We start from the raw sequence: 18,204 nt of genomic DNA, 5'->3' as shown, positions 1-18,204 counted from the left end.
AACCTATTTTACAGGAGTGCTGTGAGGATAATAATACTCACATTACCAAGATGGACAAACCAGTAGTTAATAGGAAAGAGAGACTCAATTTAGATTCTGATTATAATTAAAAGGTTATTTTACACGAAGATTGACTATGTAATTGGATAAGCAATGTGGATGATTTATCTACATTCTCTGTAGTGATGTATCACTCATGCTTCTCTTTTCCTAGATTATGGATCAAGCTGTTATGGTTGGTGCTCCTGTAATTGGGCTGAATGATTCAGGAGGGGCCCGTATTCAAGAAGGAGTGGAATCCTTGGCTGGTTATGCTGACATTTTTTTAGTGAGAAATCTTTCAGTTAAATATATGATGACTCAACAAATCTTTATATAGAGAGAGCATTTTCACCATATGGTTTAGTAAGCGATGGGTTGCTCCCGGTTTGGCCCAGTTCTGCGAATTGGTAGCGATGGTGGCGGGAGGCTCCATCCACCTACCCGGGATGCTTCTGTGCATGAGCAAAAGCATCGTGTGCACACAAACCGGTAGCAACAGGATTTATAACCCACTACTGAGTTTAGTAACCACTTTAAATATTCAGAAAAAAGGCCACTTAAAGGAAGCATCATTAATTCACTCTTTCCTCCTGTTTTCAGATTTTATACAAAGAGGAAGGGTTGATGTCATGATCCAGGGACAAGATGTATATCTTCTTCATGATTTACTATTAGGGAGAGGTAAGCAGCTTAATGTCCTCCAAATGTTTTGTGCTACAACTCCCATAATAATTTACTGTTACCTGTAGCACTTGGCACCTATGGTGGTTCAAAACATCTGCAGGCATCAAGCTGCCTAACTTTAATGTTACAAAGTTTCAAGTGGCATTGTTAGAAGTGACAAAAGAAGTCTTCTGAAATAAGTATGTTACATCTAGTTTTGAGAAAGATAAAGTTATAAAGTATTCTTGGCGATATTGTCTCACTCAGTTGTTTTAATAATAGTTAAAAATTATTTCCCCCTTCATCAATACTGTTTTATATGTGAGAGTACATTTACATTTATGTTTTCTTTATCATTTTTAAAACACAGAAAGAAAACAAGAAAATATAATATAGAAATACAGTATCAAGTGGACAAAGAAATTATTGGAATTATATAGTTAGTGCTCAATATATTGTTGATTGAAAATTAACCATAATGCAGGGTACATTGAATTATTTTTACAATAAGAAAAATGATTTTTGAATCTTCGTGTTGAGTGCCAAAGTCAACTCTTGTTATTTTGTTATTATTCACTGTTTTATTAAGACTACAAAAAAAGTAGAATGAAGAAAAACTATAAAAGCAGGGAAATGTTTTTATTTCCAATTTCCCCTTTGTTGTATTCTGTTGTACAATGTTTACATGTACATGAACTGGCTCATAAGTGTGGATTCTTAAAATAGGGGATGAAAATTTATGATCATGATTAGGGATGGAATCAAAAGTCCAGATTTATTTATTATTTTTTTTCTTTCTATAGAAATTATCTTCCTTTATGCTCATTGTTTTATCTCTACTTGTTTATTGTAATATTGTTAGAATCTAGTAGCATGATTTTCTGCATTATGAAATTTAGAGAGATGGTTGGCAAATCTAGAAGATGCTTGGAAACTTTGTAACATAAAGATATAAAAATGGTTTATTTTCTTTTACAGAGAAATGTTTTATGTTCTGGAGTGGTGCCACAGATTTCTCTTATTATGGGTCCTTGTGCAGGAGGTGCTGTGTACTCTCCTGCTTTAACAGATTTCACATTTATGGTAAAGGTAAGGATGCAGTGTTAATTGCCATTAGCTGTATTCTAAAACATATTAAGCCATAAGCTTCAGCAAGCATATTGAAGTTTGATTCTTAACAGTTATAATGATTCTGCTGTTCAAGTTGGCTGATTGAGACTTCTAGGCAAATCATGCTGAATATGAATGAATAGGAGAACTATAAAATGAAACAAGCTTGGCTTTTTACATTTTAAAATCAAGGAAAACTAGAAACAGGAGACTTAAAATGAAATCTTAAAATGAAAGTCAGGTGAGTGACTTGAGTCATTTACTAAACCATATAATTTTCCTTCTCTTATTTTCCTTTAACAAACCTGGAAACAGGGCTGTTAAGGGAAGGAGAAGGAAGGAATATTATGTATTATTGTCACATTGAGTTGCTTATAAAGTAAAAAATAGTGGGAGAAGAAAAAAAATCTAAAAATAATACTTTGAAAATTTCCAAATTGTGTTACTGCTTGCTCTCCTATATTTTAGAAACATAAAATAATTGATGGCAGAAAAAGACCTGGTTGTCCATTGGTTGGGCACAGATTACCCACCTATATTGTATGGCATGAAATGGGTACCAATGTTCCTTTGGTCGTTTCCTAGGGAACGGAACGGAAAAAGATGAGGCTGCAGACTGAATGGGCCTAATTTTGTTCAAAAGCTATCAGTTCTCACTAGTGCCTCTAAATATCCAGCATAAACAAAATAGGACATTTTAGGCTGCAGCTGTATTCAGCTTCACAGACTGTATTCTTATTGAATTTTTCTTTAGTGCTAGGATACATTTGCTTGGAGCTATAAATTACCTTTGATTAGAAATTATAGGCAGGGTGTTCAGAATAGGAAGCATTTAGAAGTAACATCTTACCTAAAAACCTTTTTGTAGTTTTCAAATATTTTGAGTAATATTTGTTAAAAATTAGAGATAATGTAAACTTATGTTATTTGAATATACATTTTTTTTCATTTGTCCTTTTTTGTAGATACTTGGAATATTGGATTTTGCACCTCATTCTTTTCCATTTGTTTTTGTTTTTCTAGGATACCTCCTATCTATTTATAACTGGTCCTGATGTAGTCAAATCAGTTACCAATGAAGATGTAACTCAGGAACAACTTGGGGGTGCGAAGACACATACTGCAGTATCAGGTCAGAACTGGCTAATTTACCATTACAAATTCTGTGATGTTGTGACATTATAAATTCATTAGTTCTTGAAAAGTAAATTTATTCAGGATAAGCAAAGATTAAGTGAAGATTCTTCAGAATGTTTGCTTTTTTTATTTTTATTTAGGCCACTGTAGGAATTTTGCTTTGATTATATATTCATGAATTGCAGCCTTATATATGGAAGGAAGTCCACTTTTTTCTCTGTGCCATGGCTACGTTCTTCAGAGTCCTCGGAGAGGGACGGCATATAAATCCAATTAATAAAATAAATAAATAGATTCATATGTTTTTAGCTATTTATGTCACACCATTACTAGTTAAAAAGTAATTTTCAAATTTCCCATTTTCCATGAGGGAGAGGATTCCTGTTCAAAAATGATAAATATTATTTTCATGTTTGTTCTTTATGAACAGAGAATAATTAAAATGGAAGAATTCAAAACATAGGAAAACATTTTTTCTGTGTTGTAGAATCCATTTGAGGCATTTAGAATATTCTTGATGGTATTCTTTTATTAGACAATAATAATATCCATTCATCATGCAATTCATGCTACAACATACGACCTGTGTCCCCCAGGTTCTGGTAAACATCATTTGGAATTCTATTGGAATTCAAATTCAATTTTTTTTGGAGTAGTTGAAGAACCTTTGAAGTAATTTGCTTTCAAAATTTGTCAAAAGAAATCATGTTTCATGTTTTAGATTAATTTTTGTTGCACACTCCTCTTTAGTCACTAGAGATATTTTTAAAATAGTATTGTAATTGATTGATTGATTGATTTTATTTATTTATTTATTTATTTGTTTGTTTGTTTGATTTGTATGCTGCCCCTCTCCGCAGACTCGGGACGGCTAACAACAGTAATAAAACAGCATATAATAATAATCCAATACTAAAAACAGTTAAAAACCCATTATTATAAAAACCAAACATACATACAGATATACCATGCATAAAATTGTAAAGGCCTAGGGGGAAAGAGTATCTCAATTCCCCCATGCCTGGTGGCAGAGGTGGGTTTTAAGCAGCTTATGAAAGGCAAGGAGGGTGGGGGCAATTCTAATCTCTGGGGGGAGTTGGTTCCAGAGGGCTGGGGCCGCCACAGAGAAGGCTCTTCCCCTGGGTCCCGCCAAGCGACATTGTTTAGTTGACGGGACCCGGAGAAGACCCACTCTGTGGGACCTAACTGGTTGCTGGGATTCGTGCAGCAGAAGGCGGTCCCTGAGATAATCTGGTCCGGTGCCATGAAGGGCTTTTGAATTTTGTTCTTTTTCTTTATTACAGGGGTTGCACATTGTGCTTTTGAAAATGACATAGATGCTTTGCTCAACCTTAGGGAATTTTTTAATTTCCTACCACTTAGTAACAAGGAGCCAGCTCCTGTTAGAGAATGCCATGACTCTAGGTAAGTACATTTTGCATAAGTAAAAATATTCTGAAACTTAGAGAAGTGTTGTTTCTTTGGCAGTTTCATTATCTTAAGTGGTGGGATGGGTAACTACCACATATTGTAGGAACTGTTTCAAAGGGATAATGGCCATAAAGCTAAAAATAAAAACTCATTTTAATAGCAATAGAACAGTGTGTTTATCACCCTGTTGTTGATATGTGCCTAACTACTTAAATTTTTTGTCTTAATTCTAGGCTTTTGTTGATAGTTTTTTTTAATTGATTTTGTTGGAAACCTATTGTTAGATTGGAAATATAAATATCCAGATTCTCAGTAATATTGAGAGGATGAGTATGTACTAATTTAATATTCCACATTGAATTTTGTGGAATGATAGCTGAATAGTTACTTCATCATCTCAATAGTTTGAATCAATGACTAAATGTATGGAAATTATCCTTGATTATACTTATGAATTACAAGAATACTTTTTTCTCATGGTATATTATAAATGTCTTGCTTTTCATTCCATTTCTTTAAAGTAACCGTTTGGTACATGAGCTGGATACAATTGTCCCAATGGAATCAACCAAAGCTTATGACATGTTGGATATTGTACATGCGGTAAGATTTGTGAATCATAATGTGACAGTAATTAGTAATTTTATAATATCAAGTGATCCAGTAGTATAAATCATAGCTGTACTGTGTGATATAAATTATGTTTCTGTCTTGATTTTACTGCATGTATTATAGCAAAAGCTGTCTTAAAGTGCATATGAAGATTTAGTAATTTCCATGGTATTCCTTGGGTTAAATAAGGTTCAGGAGGGAAGTGTTTTTAATAGGAAAGTGAACACAAGAACAAGGGGACACAATCTGAAGTTAGTTGGGGGAAAGATCAAAAGCAACATGAGAAAATATTATTTTACTGAAAGAGTAGTAGATCCTTGGAACAAACTTCCAGCAGACGTGGTAGATAAATCCACAATAACTGAATTTAAACATGCCTGGGATAAACATATATCCATCCTAAGATAAAATACAGAAAATAGTATAAGGGCAGACTAGATGGACCATGAGGTCTTTTTCTGCCGTCAGACTTCTATGTTTCTATGTTTCTATGTATTTAAATTATAACACATTAAATGAACATACCGCTTTTGAGGGATGGAATCTAAGGTAGTGTGTTGACTTTCCTTCAATGCTTTTTAAAAAAAAAATTAAAACATTTTAATGAAAATGTAACTGAAGAGTACATGCTTCAGGCATGGTTAGTGACAAAGGGATGAGAGAACTTTTCGTTTTTCTCTTAGAACAATTAGACTAGGAATCATCCTTTAATGCCGATTTGAGAAAAAATTATAATAGACAAAATGCTGCCTGACACAGCTTAGAGTGGCTTCCAAGTTTGCCTGGCAGTAAGTGGATCCTGTTGACTTTCAGTCAGTCAACTGTATCTCATAATTTGCTCTCTTTGAAATTATTCTCCTTTGTCTAATTGTTACTTTTGGACTGTATAAACCAGTGTTTCCCAACCGTGGCAACTTGAAGATATCTGGACTTCAACTCCCAGAATTCCCTAGCCAGCATTTGCTGGCTGGGGAATTCTGGGAGTTGAAGTCCAAATATCTTCAAGTTGCCATGGTTAGTAATCACTGGTATAAACATCCAAATAATAAGCCTGTTGCTAAAAATTGACTTTTCTGTGTCCTTGACTGATTCAGGCTCTTTTATCAGTGAACTGATAAGTAGAATGGCAAGTTTGATACCAATGAAAATGTTTATCAGTGTCTTTGGATCTCTGCCCAAGTGTGAGGAACAGGTTATTTTACAAAAGCTATACAGACTTATGGGGACTTTGCTAGCAGTTGTTGGCACAACTGAACCACTTTGACCTTGCATCACCTAAAACATTGTCAACTTTTCTCATGAGATGACTTGAATGGAATAATCCATGTTATATGGAATCTCTTAAATCTTGTTGGGCCGCCTGTACTGTGCCTTATTCTTCAATGTTGGATGTTCCTGTAGAAATACACTAGGCTACTTCCAAATTCAGAGAGGGTCAATCTCTACAATAATTGACCCGGTTCCATTTGTAAGTTCATGCTTTTTTCAGCTCTGTTGCTGCAAAGGAAATTCCTGATATAGCATTACCTGCCATAATTGGGGATCCCAGAGGTTTAACAAGGTTATTAGTTTATTTCTCACACGTAAAAACCAATAAATATATAAATCATTATAAAATATTTTTAAAATCATTAAAATAAAACTATTAAAATCTGAAATATGCAAACTACAGAGAGTGTAAATATTTACTACAATGGAGCTATGTATGAATGTCTCCAGTTCCCTGAGACCCCTAGGCCTGATGACCTTGTTGGTATTCTAGGTTTCATTTGTATCATCTAAGACAGTGTTTCCCAACCTTGGCAACTTGAAGATACTTGGACTTCAACTCCCAGAATTCCCCAGCCAGCAAATGCTGGCTGGGGAATTCTGGGAATTGAAGTCCAAATATCTTCAAGTTGCCAAGGTTGGGAAACACTGATCTAAGATAATAATTCAGTGTCCATTCTTTCTTGCAATAATATTGGCTGTAAAATGAAGAATTTAATTGCGTCCATTTTGGAATATATTAGTATTGTAGGGTTGTGGTTTTTTGGCCCAAGAAATGTGGGCTATAGATGACATATTTCTAGCTGAGTAATTTCACTATATATTTAAAGCATTACTCGGTGTAAAAAATGGAAGCATAATGATCTCCACAAAATTTAAATTTAACAACTCTGCAATTCCCGCATTTTTTCCTCTGCTTGCTATTCAGATTTGCTAAAGCTCACTTTTATTCCTTGAATACTCTCTCAAAAATTCATGAAATTTGGTGTTGGAGAAGACTCTTTTGAGAATATCATGGAATGGCCAAGAAAACAAACAAATGGATCCTAGAAAAATCAGTCCAGAGTTCTCAAGGTTGCCAATCACAAGGATCAAATTATTGCATTTTGGACACATTATGTGAAGACTTAGCTCTCTTGAGAAGTCTATAATACTGGGGAATGTGGAGAGAAAAGGAAAAAAAAGGATCACCAGCAGGAAGGTGAATGAACTCAATTATAGTGACAGTGGAAAAATCTAAGACTAGTTGAAGACAAATTAGCGGTTGCTAAGAGCTGGCTCTATCATATTTTTCAAAATAGAACTCTGTTAGTATGGAGGGATAAGGTAATTTTAACCTACTGCTGTTTTTCAGTATTTAAAAAATACAAAAATTTTAAATTGCTAGAAAGATTTTGAAATAGAGATGATAAAATATATTTTGAAATATGTAATTATCAAAGTAATAGCTGCCAGAAATTTAAGGATTGGTCTTTATAAATTTTTGCTTGTAATGTGTAGAGGAACACTAATGTGTAGAGAACAATATGTTGGAAAATATATTTTAAATCTGATATCAAGAAAATCACATATTATTATTTTGAATATTTGAATCTAATTTATGCAGGTTGTTGATGAGAGGGAATTCTTTGAAATCATGCCTTCCTATGCCAGAAACCTGATTGTTGGATTTGCTAGAATGAATGGGAGAACTGTTGGAATAGTTGGTAACCAGCCTAAAGTAGCTTCAGGTATGAATGATTATGGCAGCTCTGTGTTTCTAAGAAATGAAAATTTTAAAAAATCCAATTTCTGAAAGTTAGATGGGAAATTGCTCTCAAAATATGTTGGGAGTTGTGCTCAGCTTCTATTCTTTCTTCATATAGGCAAGGAGTCAAGATGGGATCTTCTTTAACCAGGTCTTTAAAAAAAATGATAAGGTTAACTTCTGTCATATTTTCATTAATTACGTTTTAGCTGTCTTGAATTCCTTGTAACAGGAATTATCCTTAGAATAATCCTCAGCCAAAGGTTTTTTTTTGCCATAGCTCAGAGTTGGTTCAATATTTTCCACATGGCTGTTCAGCATACAGAAATTGCTTTATATCTCCATTTAATGATAATCCAATTATTTCTTTGGATGTGTATGCTATTAATATAATATTGAATTATAGGTAATCCTGATTTAGTGAATACACTTGAGACAAGCAGCTCAGTGATTTAGTGAAATAGCAACTGTACTTATGACTTTACTATAGCTTTCTTTGCTTGTGAAGGTTATAAATGCAACCTAATAGTCCTAAAATTACTTTTTTTATATATCTGTCATAACTGTGAACATTGCCAAAAAGGCAGATGCTAAATGAGGGCTACCAATATATTAATAATTGAAGCAGACAAACAGTGACACTTTGGCACAGACGTTTAGCACGTTTGAGTTTCCTAACAAATTGTTTAATTCATATACTATACTATGAATAGTAATAGCTATCTCCTTCTTCTGCCAAATGTATTTTATTGGTTTAACTTTGGTAGCAAAGAATGTGTGTTTGGAACCCAGACACTGATAAACCTAATTATTTGGAAATGAATCATAGGACTAGCCTCCAATTATATTAGGGTCAACATTTCAGTCATTTCATCTGAGTACATAGTAATGGCTAAAACTACCAACAAAAACATACAAAATAAACTTACAAAGCTGAACTAGATCCAGAAAGCTGACAAAGTATCTGATAGCAGGAAATATTGATAATACCAAATCCATTGAAATTGGGCAGTTATAACAAATTTGAACAAATGAATATATAATTAAAATTCCTGGATAAAAGATAACAATAGCAATTAGACTTATACATGGTATGCTTGTATGTATGAGTGGTTCTTTAAATTGGGGTTTTTTAGCTTATTTTTAATATTAGATTTGTTTACATTGTCTTTTTATATTGTTGTTAGCCGCCCCGAGTCTTCGGAGAGGGGTGGCATACAAATCTAATAAATAAAATAAATAAATAAAAATAAATAGACATATACTGCTTCACAGTGCTTTACAGCCCTCTATAAGTGGTTGAGTCAGCATATTGCCTCAACAACTAGGTCTTCATTTTACTGACCTCCGAATGATGGAAGGCTGAATCAACCTTGAGCCGGGTGAAATTTGAACTGTCAAATTGCAGGCAACCAGCCATTAGCAGAAGTAGCGTACAATACTGCATTCTAACAATGGTTCAAAGACCAATACTACTTAGGGTTTGTTACTGAAATAGAGGATATCTGTTTATATGTTATACACCTAAAATTTAACAGGCTATGTGTAAAAGTTTGTTTATTCAAATAATTGGTGATAAAAAATGTGTATGCTACTCATCAAGCTCTTTGCTTAAGCATTTTTGTAAACAAGCAATTTTGTGTCATGATCACTGTCATATGACATTTTAAAAACAACTCTGAAATGATATTTTACAATATTTCTCTTCTTTTTTGAAAATTAGGCTGCTTGGACATAAATTCTTCTGTGAAAGGAGCCCGTTTTGTCCGCTTCTGTGATGCGTTCAATATTCCTATAATCACATTTGTAGATGTGCCTGGATTTTTACCAGGTAAATTGTTTTGCATCCCCCTTGTTATCTAATTGATTTAATTGAAAGAGTCTTGTATTTAAGATTTATCTTTTCTTGTAGTTACAGAGATAAACACATCATAAACACAGCTCACATTAGAGAAACATCTTTCAGCTGTGGCGAAGGGGGCGTTTGGCCAGGTTCGCCTGGTGGACCAGGCTGCTCACAGTCACTCATGCCCTCATCACCTCGAGGCTCAACTACTGTAACGTTCTCTATATGGGGCTACCTTTGAAAAGTGTTCGGAAACTTCAGATCGTGCAGAATGCAGCTGCGAGAGAAATCATGGGCTTCCCTAAATATGCCCATATCACACCAACACTCCGCAGTCTGCATTGGTTGCCGATCAGTTTCCGGTCACAATTCCAAGTGTTGGTTATGACCTATAAAGCCTTTCATGGCACCGGACCAGATTATCTCAGGGACCGCCTTCTGCCGCACAAATCCCAGCGACCAGTTAGGTCCCACAGAGTGGGCCTTCTCCGGGTCCCGTCAACTAAACAATGTCAGTTGGCGGGGCCCAGGGGAAGAGCCTTCTCTGTGGCGGCCCCGACCCTCTGGAACCAACTCCCCCCAGAGATTAGAATAGCCCCCACCCTCCTTGCCTTTCGTAAGCTCCTCAAAACCCACCTCTGCTTGTCAAGCATGGGGGAATTAAGATAATCTTTCCCCTTAGGCTTCTACAATTTATGCATGATATGTTTGTATGTACGATTGGTTTTATAACAAGGGTTTTTAGCTGTTGTAGTATTGGATTTTTACATTCTGGTTTTTGTCACTGTTGTTAGCCGCCCCGAGTCCACAGAGAGGGGCGGCATACAAATCCAATCAATCAATCAATCAATCAATATTTTAAAATTTATAAGAAGCATATTGATTCTTTGCTGGAACAATGCAAAATTTTCTACATGAATCAAAAGGATTTGCCTCTTCATTCTTCTGAACTGTCATTTTTTATTATTCCATAAGGAAAGAATTTAATATTTATTATGTCAAAGATGATCTGTTTACTGTATTTATTTCTATGAAGGCCATTATATGCAGAATTCTGTTCTTACTTTACAAACTAGTAAATAATGAGCACTTGCATATAACTTTTCAATGTATTATTGTTATGTTTTTACTAAAGCAGAAGAAACTGGTTCCATCTCTTTTTATGAAGCAGTGGAAATAAGTATTTTTGTCATGGGGAGTTAGGTGACAAGGGCCTTTATTTAATCAATTTTGGCAGAGGAAAAAGTCCCAGGGCATCCTATGGAGAAGGACTAAAGTGGATGGAACAAAGACATACCCACAGCTAAGGTCAAAAGTTGCTAACTGTAATGGCTGGAAGTTTGAATACTGGAGAGGGATTGGGCAAGAAAGACCAAAATAAAAACAATTATGAAAGCTCTTAAAATAATTCTGGATATTTACATGGGAGAGTTCTCTTGCTCACCAGTGTACAAGAAGGAACTGCTATGTAAATATCCGGAATTATTTAATAAAGCCTTGCTAATTGCTTTTATTTTTGCCGCTCATTCAGTTCTTCACCAGAATCCTAATTTATATTGTAACCAGCAACACTAAGAATTTTACTGACATTAATTGAGTTATGTTAATTTTCCATGCATTCTAATTCAAAAAAGTAGGGCATTGAAATAATAAAGCTGCAAAAAATAATTTAGGAGGGCAGCAAGTACCCATCCCAGATTTTTAATAACAATATTTATTGAACAAACATGTTACTGTTGAATCCTAGATTTAAAAAGCTGCCCCAAAACTTTCCTTTTTAGATCTGTTAATCTTATGTAAAAGTGTAGAAATGCAATTATGCATTAAATTTATGTTATAGTGACCTTAATAATAGATGTGACTTCAACTTCTGTTGTTTCTAGGGACTGCTCAAGAATATGGGGGAATTATTCGTCATGGTGCAAAGTTGCTTTTTGCTTTTGCAGAAGCAACTGTGCCAAAAATCACTGTTATCACGAGGAAGGTAGGTTATTTATATATTTGACTGTTCAACTCACTATAAGGCTAGGTGGTACAGAGGTTAAAAACATCCAATAAAATGTGATTTAAAGTTTTATTTTATTTATTGCTACATGCTGTATCTTTGTCAGAATATGTTAACTCAGAGTCTTTGGAGAGGGGTGGCATTGTAAATCCAATCAATCAATCAATCAATCAATCAATCAAGGCAGGTTGTTCTTTGGTTATCTGTCTACTTGCATATATTATTGTTGTGCCTAGTAGTTTTACTAGAACATTCTATAAGTGACCTCTTAGGTAGGGTCTGGAATATTCACCCCCATCATTGCACATTTTGAAATCTACAGGAACTTCAGTTCTTTCACATGACACCATGGTCCATCTCCAAGAGAGTATACTAGGCCTGTATTGGGAATAAGTACTTGCAAATGAACAGATAATTTCTGGTAGTATGACAGAAAAATTAAGATCTTACAAAAGACTATTGGGAAATAGTATTTTGGGCCGGAGAGATCAGAAGTGAATAAACTGAGACGTGCCTGGTAGTTGTTGAACACATTCATTTAAATCCTAATGCTACAATGTACAAATAAGAACAAATAAAAAGCTGGCTCAGGTATAAAAGCTGCAAGGAATAAAAGATTAGACAAAAATAAGGCTACCAAAATATTTAACTGTAAAACCAGCATTTACTTATTCATACCTGTTATGTATAGAAACCAGTATATACAGTATATTCTACTGTAATAAAAGTATTTAACCTATCTCAAAAATATTATCTACTGCTATGTGGGAGCATTAGAAAAAAATGTTCCTTGTGGCCTTTCTATTTCAAGGTTCTGTTGTGTCAAATAGTGCATTGGGATACAAAACTTCTGCTTCCTAGTTATAATTCAAGGGATCCATGCAACAGGATTTTAAACGTAGTAAATATTTTACTGTTGACTTATTTTATGACTAGTGTAGCCATTGTTCTGAGTATTGTTCTGCATACTGTTTCCTTCATATCTACAGTATATCAAATGTATGTGAAATTTCTCCTTTATGAATGGAAAATGAATGCATTTCAGAAAATTGGAAATGAGAGATATTAACTTAAGTATTATTTGAAGAGATATTATTGAAAACAGTCTCATATTATTTATTTATTTATTTATTTATGTATGTATGTTCATTATTTATTTGTACCTGCCATAAAACTTAAGGGTTGAATTATGGCTGCTTGTGACTATTACAGTACTCTATTTCTTGTTCTAGGCTTATGGTGGGGCCTATGATGTCATGAGTTCAAAGCACCTACGAGGAGATGCAAATTATGCTTGGCCAACGGCAGAGGTAGCAGTAATGGGTGCTAAGGTAGATATGTTTTCCTGCAGTCTTACAGCAAATTGTCTCCCTTCCCTTTCCTACTTAGATGACTTATCTACTTTGCATGTGGAAATTAATTGTTCCTGCTGAAGACTTCAAGAATCTGAATTTTAGTAATTTTATATTATTGTCTGTTACCTTAGGGAGCTGTCCAGATTATTTTTAGAGGAAAGGGAGCACATGCAGAAGCAGAATACGTAGAAAAGTTTGCAAATCCATTTCCTGCTGCAATCAGAGGTATGCATCTTTAAGAATTTTACTGAAAATTTAAAATGTTTGACGTTGATTTTGCACTCAAATTTATTAACCATCTTTTTCTTTCGTGAACAAGATCTAATTCTTATAATGGCTGCTTTTCAACTACCTTTTCTTAACTTAACATTTATCATTTGACAATCTTCTATTGAAGGTTTGTGATGGTTTCTTCTTTCTTAATAAGAATCCTTTGAATATTAATCTGGATGCAGAAATCCCAGGGAACTTAATCACCAGCTTAATCCTGGATGAGGAGGCCGACCTGGCATGTATTACTGAAACCTGGCTGGGCCCGGAGGGAGGTGTTCCTCTCTCTGAAATTTGCCCAGCCGGGTTTCAGATATGGCATCAACCGCGACCCCAGGGGAGGGGGGGAGGAGTGGCTATTGTAGCCAGGGAGAGCCTTTGCCTGCGTAGACTCATTGCTCCGGAAATAGCGGGTTGCGAGTCTCTCTTGATGAAGTTGGACTTAGGAGTTCAGGTGGGCTTATTTCTCACGTACCTGCCTCCCAGCTGCGTGTCAAAAGCCCTGCCTGTGCTACTCGAGGAGGTAGCCGGGTTGGCGGTAGAGTTCCCCAGACTTATTGTCTTGGGGGACTTCAATCTGCCGTCACTCGGCGAAACCTCTGGGTTGGCACAGGAGTTCATGGCCACCATGACAGCCGTGGACCTGACTCAAGTAGTTCAGGGTCCGACTCACGAGGGAGGGCACGCACCTGACATGGTATTCCTCTCCGAGCAATTGAGTAATGGTCTGAGACTAAGGGGCTTAGAAGTGTTGCCTTTGTCATGGTCAGACCATTTTCTACTACGGCTTGACTTCCTGGCTCCAATCCTCCCCCGCAGGGAGGCGGAACCAATGAAGATGTTCCGCCCCAGGCGCCTGATGGACCCAGAGGGCTTTCAGACGGCGCTTGGGGTTATTCCAGAGGCACTCGTCCACAGTTCGGCGGAGTCTCTCGCGGAGGCCTGGAACAGGGCTGCAGCGGGGGCTCTTGACCGGATTGCGCCTTTGCGACCTCTCCATGGCGCTAGACCCCGTAGAGCCCCATGGTTCAACGAGGAGCTCCGGGAGTTGAAACGCCAAAAGAGACGTCTAGAGAAGCGATGGAGGAAGAGTAGGTCTGAATCCGATCGAACACTTGTAAGAGCTTTTATTAAGACTTACAAAGTGGCGCTCAAGGCGGCAAGATGCGCGTACCATGCCGCCTTGATTGCATCAGCGGAATCCCGCCCGGCCGCTCTGTTTAGGGTGACCCGCTCCCTTCTCAACCAGGGGGGAGTTGGGGAGCCCTTACAGAGTAGTGCCGAGGATTTTAACACGTTTTTCGCTGATAAAGTCGCTCGGATCCGGGCCGATCTCGACTCCAATTGTGTAACAGAGTCGACTGACAACGAGTCAGTCGAGGTGACTGGGGCACGTACTTGTCCACCTGTCTGGGAAGAGTTTGATCTGGTGACACCTGATGAAGTGGACAAGGCCATCGGAGCTGTGAGTTCCGCCACCTGTTTACTGGATCCGTGTCCCTCCTGGTTGGTTTCGGCCAGCAGGGAGGTGACACGGAGCTGGGCCCAGGAGATTACCAACGCTTCCTTGGGGAGGGGAGTTTTTCCATCACTCTATAAAGAAGCGCTTGTGCGCCCCCTCCTCAAGAAGCCCTCTCTGGACCCAGCCGTACTTAACAACTATCGTCCAGTCTCCAACCTTCCCTTTATGGGGAAGGTTGTCGAGAAGGTGGTGGCACTCCAGCTCCAGCGGTCCTTGGAAGAAGCCGATTATCTAGGTCCCCAGCAGTCGGGTTTCAGGGCCGGTTACAGCACGGAAACCGCTTTGGTCGCGTTGATGGATGATCTCTGGCGGGCCCGGGACAGGGGTTTATCCTCTGTCCTGGTGCTCCTTGACCTCTCAGCGGCTTTCGATACCATCGACCATGGTATCCTTCTGCACCGGCTGGAGGGGTTGGGAGTGGGAGGCACTGTCCTTCAGTGGTTCTCCTCCTACCTCTCTGGCCGGTCGCAGTCGGTGTTAGTGGGGGGCCAGAGGTCGACTCCTAGGTTTCTCCCTTGTGGGGTGCCTCAGGGGTCGGTCCTCTCCCCCCTGCTATTCAACATCTACATGAAACCGCTGGGCGAGATCATCCAAGGACATGGGGTGAGGTATCATCAATATGCGGATGATACCCAGCTTTACATCTCCACCCCATGCCCAGTCAACGAAGCGGTGGAAGTGATGTGCCGGTGCCTGGAGGCTGTTGGGGCCTGGATGGGTGTCAACAGACTCAAGCTCAACCCGGATAAGACGGAGTGGCTGTGGGTTCTGCCTCCCAAGGACAATCCCATCTGTCCATCCATCACCCTGGGGGGGGAATTATTGACCCCCTCAGAGAGGGTCCGCAACTTGGGCGTCCTCCTCGATCCACAGCTCACATTAGAACAACATCTTTCAGCTGTGGCGAGGGGGGCGTTTGCCCAGGTTCGCCTGGTGCACCAGTTGCGGCCCTATCTGGACCGGGACTCATTGCTCACAGTCACTCATGCCCTCATCACCTCGAGATTCGACTACTGTAATGCTCTCTACATGGGGCTACCTTTGAAAAGTGTTCGGAAACTTCAGATCGTGCAAAATGCAGCTGCGAGAGCAGTCATGGGCCTACCTAGGTATGCCCATGTTTCACCATCACTCCGCAGTCTGCATTGGTTGCCGATCAATTTCCGGTCACAATTCAAAGTGTTGGTTATGACCTTTAAAGCCCTTCATGGCATCGGACCAGAATATCTCCGAGACCGCCTCCTGCCGCACGAATCCCAGCGACCGATTAGGTCCCACAGAGTGGGCCTTCTCCGGGTCCCGTCAACTAAACAATGTCGGTTGGCGGGCCCCAGGGGAAGAGCCTTCTCTGTGGCGGCCCCGGCCCTCTGGAACCAACTCCCCCCGGAGATTAGAACTGCCCCTACTCTTCCTGCCTTCCGTAAACTCCTTAAAACCCACCTTTGCCGTCAGGCATGGGGGAACTGAAACATCTCCCCCGGGCACGTTTAATTTATGCATGGTATGTCTGTGTGTGTGACTGTTAGCATATGGGGTTTTTAAATATTTAAATATTTTAAATCTGTCTGATTGCTTATGATTTGTTTTTTACATGTTGTGAGCCGCCCCGAGTCTTCGGAGAGGGGCGGCATACAAATCTAAGTAATAAATAAAATAAATAAATAATAAATATTTCATTCTGGGATTGACCTATATTAGTTATTCCATGTGTTACATGATATTGGGTGTCTATAATATTCACTATGCTGAATATTGTCTGCTTTGGCAGCCTTAATATGCAGAAAACAAAATATGACCAAAAACCCACTGCTTCTGAATGACACATATCTCAAATTTATTTTGCTGATTGTAACATTGTACTTAAGTTAAATAATGCTGATATTGCTTTTGAATTCTGACTCTGGAGAACAGAGACAGACCATACTGGTCTGATAATAGCAGCTGAATATAGTCAGTCAATATTGCTTTGATAGTTATTAAGTAAGAAGTTGTAAGATAGAACCCTAGGCTTTCAAAAAAAATGTACAGTAATATGACTAGTCATGGGCTATATATTCAACAGACCCTTTTCCCCAGGGGCATAATCTTAGCCCATGAGCAATTTTTATACCTTCAAAAGCTGTTGTAGGGAGAATGGTGTTAATTAATACTCTGGTTTATATGCTGCTTCAATATTTGGATGTATAAATTAGTCAGCATATGGAGAGGAACAGATCTTTAAACCCATAGGATTATTCAGAAATTTGATTTAGTAAATGTGTTCAGAGATTATAAGTACCATAACAATTACACACTTATAAGGAATAATGGTTCCTGATTCCAAAGTCTGCTTAGACTGATCTGTTAGTAAAACAGACAATATAGCCCAAATTGAATTGGGATTCATGTCCTTTTTAGAAGTTTGAAAAAGTTGTACATATTTACTGTATAAAGAAAAAACTGTTTTCAGTGTTGCTCTTTCAGATATGGAGAGAAAAGAAATTGAATAGTTTAAACGATCTCTCTTCCAGTTACAGAAAGTAATTATCCAGTTATACTTTTAGGGAGGAAATGATAAGTCCTATGCCCCTATGCATGTTATTTAATTAAAATTATTTTTTAAATTAAAAATTAAAACTCCAGGCACATTAAACCATTTTCTTATCTATTCTTATGACACACAGTACCAAATAATTGAGGAATAACCTCTTTTCTCTCTCCCCAGTTATAAAGATATTCTTTATATTTATTAATCCATAATTACAAAGGATTGATCCCTGTAGATTAAGATCAAAAATCTGTAGACTTAAAATTGCAACTGAAATAAACTATTCTGAAATGTGTTAACAGGATTTGTAGATGACATAATTCAACCTTCAACAACCCGACTTCGCATTTGCCGTGATTTGGAAGTGCTGGCAAGCAAACGACAATCCAATCCTTGGAAAAAGCATGCCAACATGCCTCTCTGAATTGGCTTCAAGTTAACCTAAAATCAATGGAAGGAAATCAATGCACTCCTGCCATATTTATTGATTCAAATTCTGTGATATTTTAAGATATTTCTCTGGGAAAGAATCTATGGAGAATGAGGTGTTATTTTAGTCCATTAGAAGGACTTATATTTAAGTTGACATGATTAAGGCTGAACACGCATTTACAAATTCACTAACACAGAAGTATAATGTGCAATAAAACATAATACTTTAAGCAAAA

At 37.6% G+C, this 18,204-nt stretch overlaps 1 protein-coding gene across 1 annotated transcript in view; it reads left to right on the top strand.

Annotated features, from left to right (window-relative positions):
• The window catches only part of PCCB (propionyl-CoA carboxylase subunit beta), a 26,046-nt gene extending 7,842 nt beyond the window's left edge, over positions 1-18,204 (top strand). The window contains exons 5-15 of the mRNA XM_070753091.1: positions 215-328; positions 1,684-1,794; positions 2,839-2,947; positions 4,257-4,377; positions 4,905-4,986; positions 7,871-7,994; positions 9,735-9,842; positions 11,741-11,841; positions 13,095-13,193; positions 13,349-13,442; positions 17,839-18,204. Of these exons, the coding sequence (XP_070609192.1) occupies positions 215-328; positions 1,684-1,794; positions 2,839-2,947; positions 4,257-4,377; positions 4,905-4,986; positions 7,871-7,994; positions 9,735-9,842; positions 11,741-11,841; positions 13,095-13,193; positions 13,349-13,442; positions 17,839-17,960 (1,185 nt within the window). The 3' untranslated portion in view covers positions 17,961-18,204. The remainder of the gene's footprint in view (positions 1-214; positions 329-1,683; positions 1,795-2,838; positions 2,948-4,256; positions 4,378-4,904; positions 4,987-7,870; positions 7,995-9,734; positions 9,843-11,740; positions 11,842-13,094; positions 13,194-13,348; positions 13,443-17,838) is intronic.

The sequence above is a fragment of the Erythrolamprus reginae genome, chromosome 5, assembly GCF_031021105.1.
Source record: "Erythrolamprus reginae isolate rEryReg1 chromosome 5, rEryReg1.hap1, whole genome shotgun sequence".
Lineage (NCBI taxonomy): Eukaryota > Metazoa > Chordata > Lepidosauria > Squamata > Dipsadidae > Erythrolamprus > Erythrolamprus reginae.
Note: the sequence above shows the minus strand (reverse complement) of the source record. Positions and strands in the feature narration are given on the sequence as shown.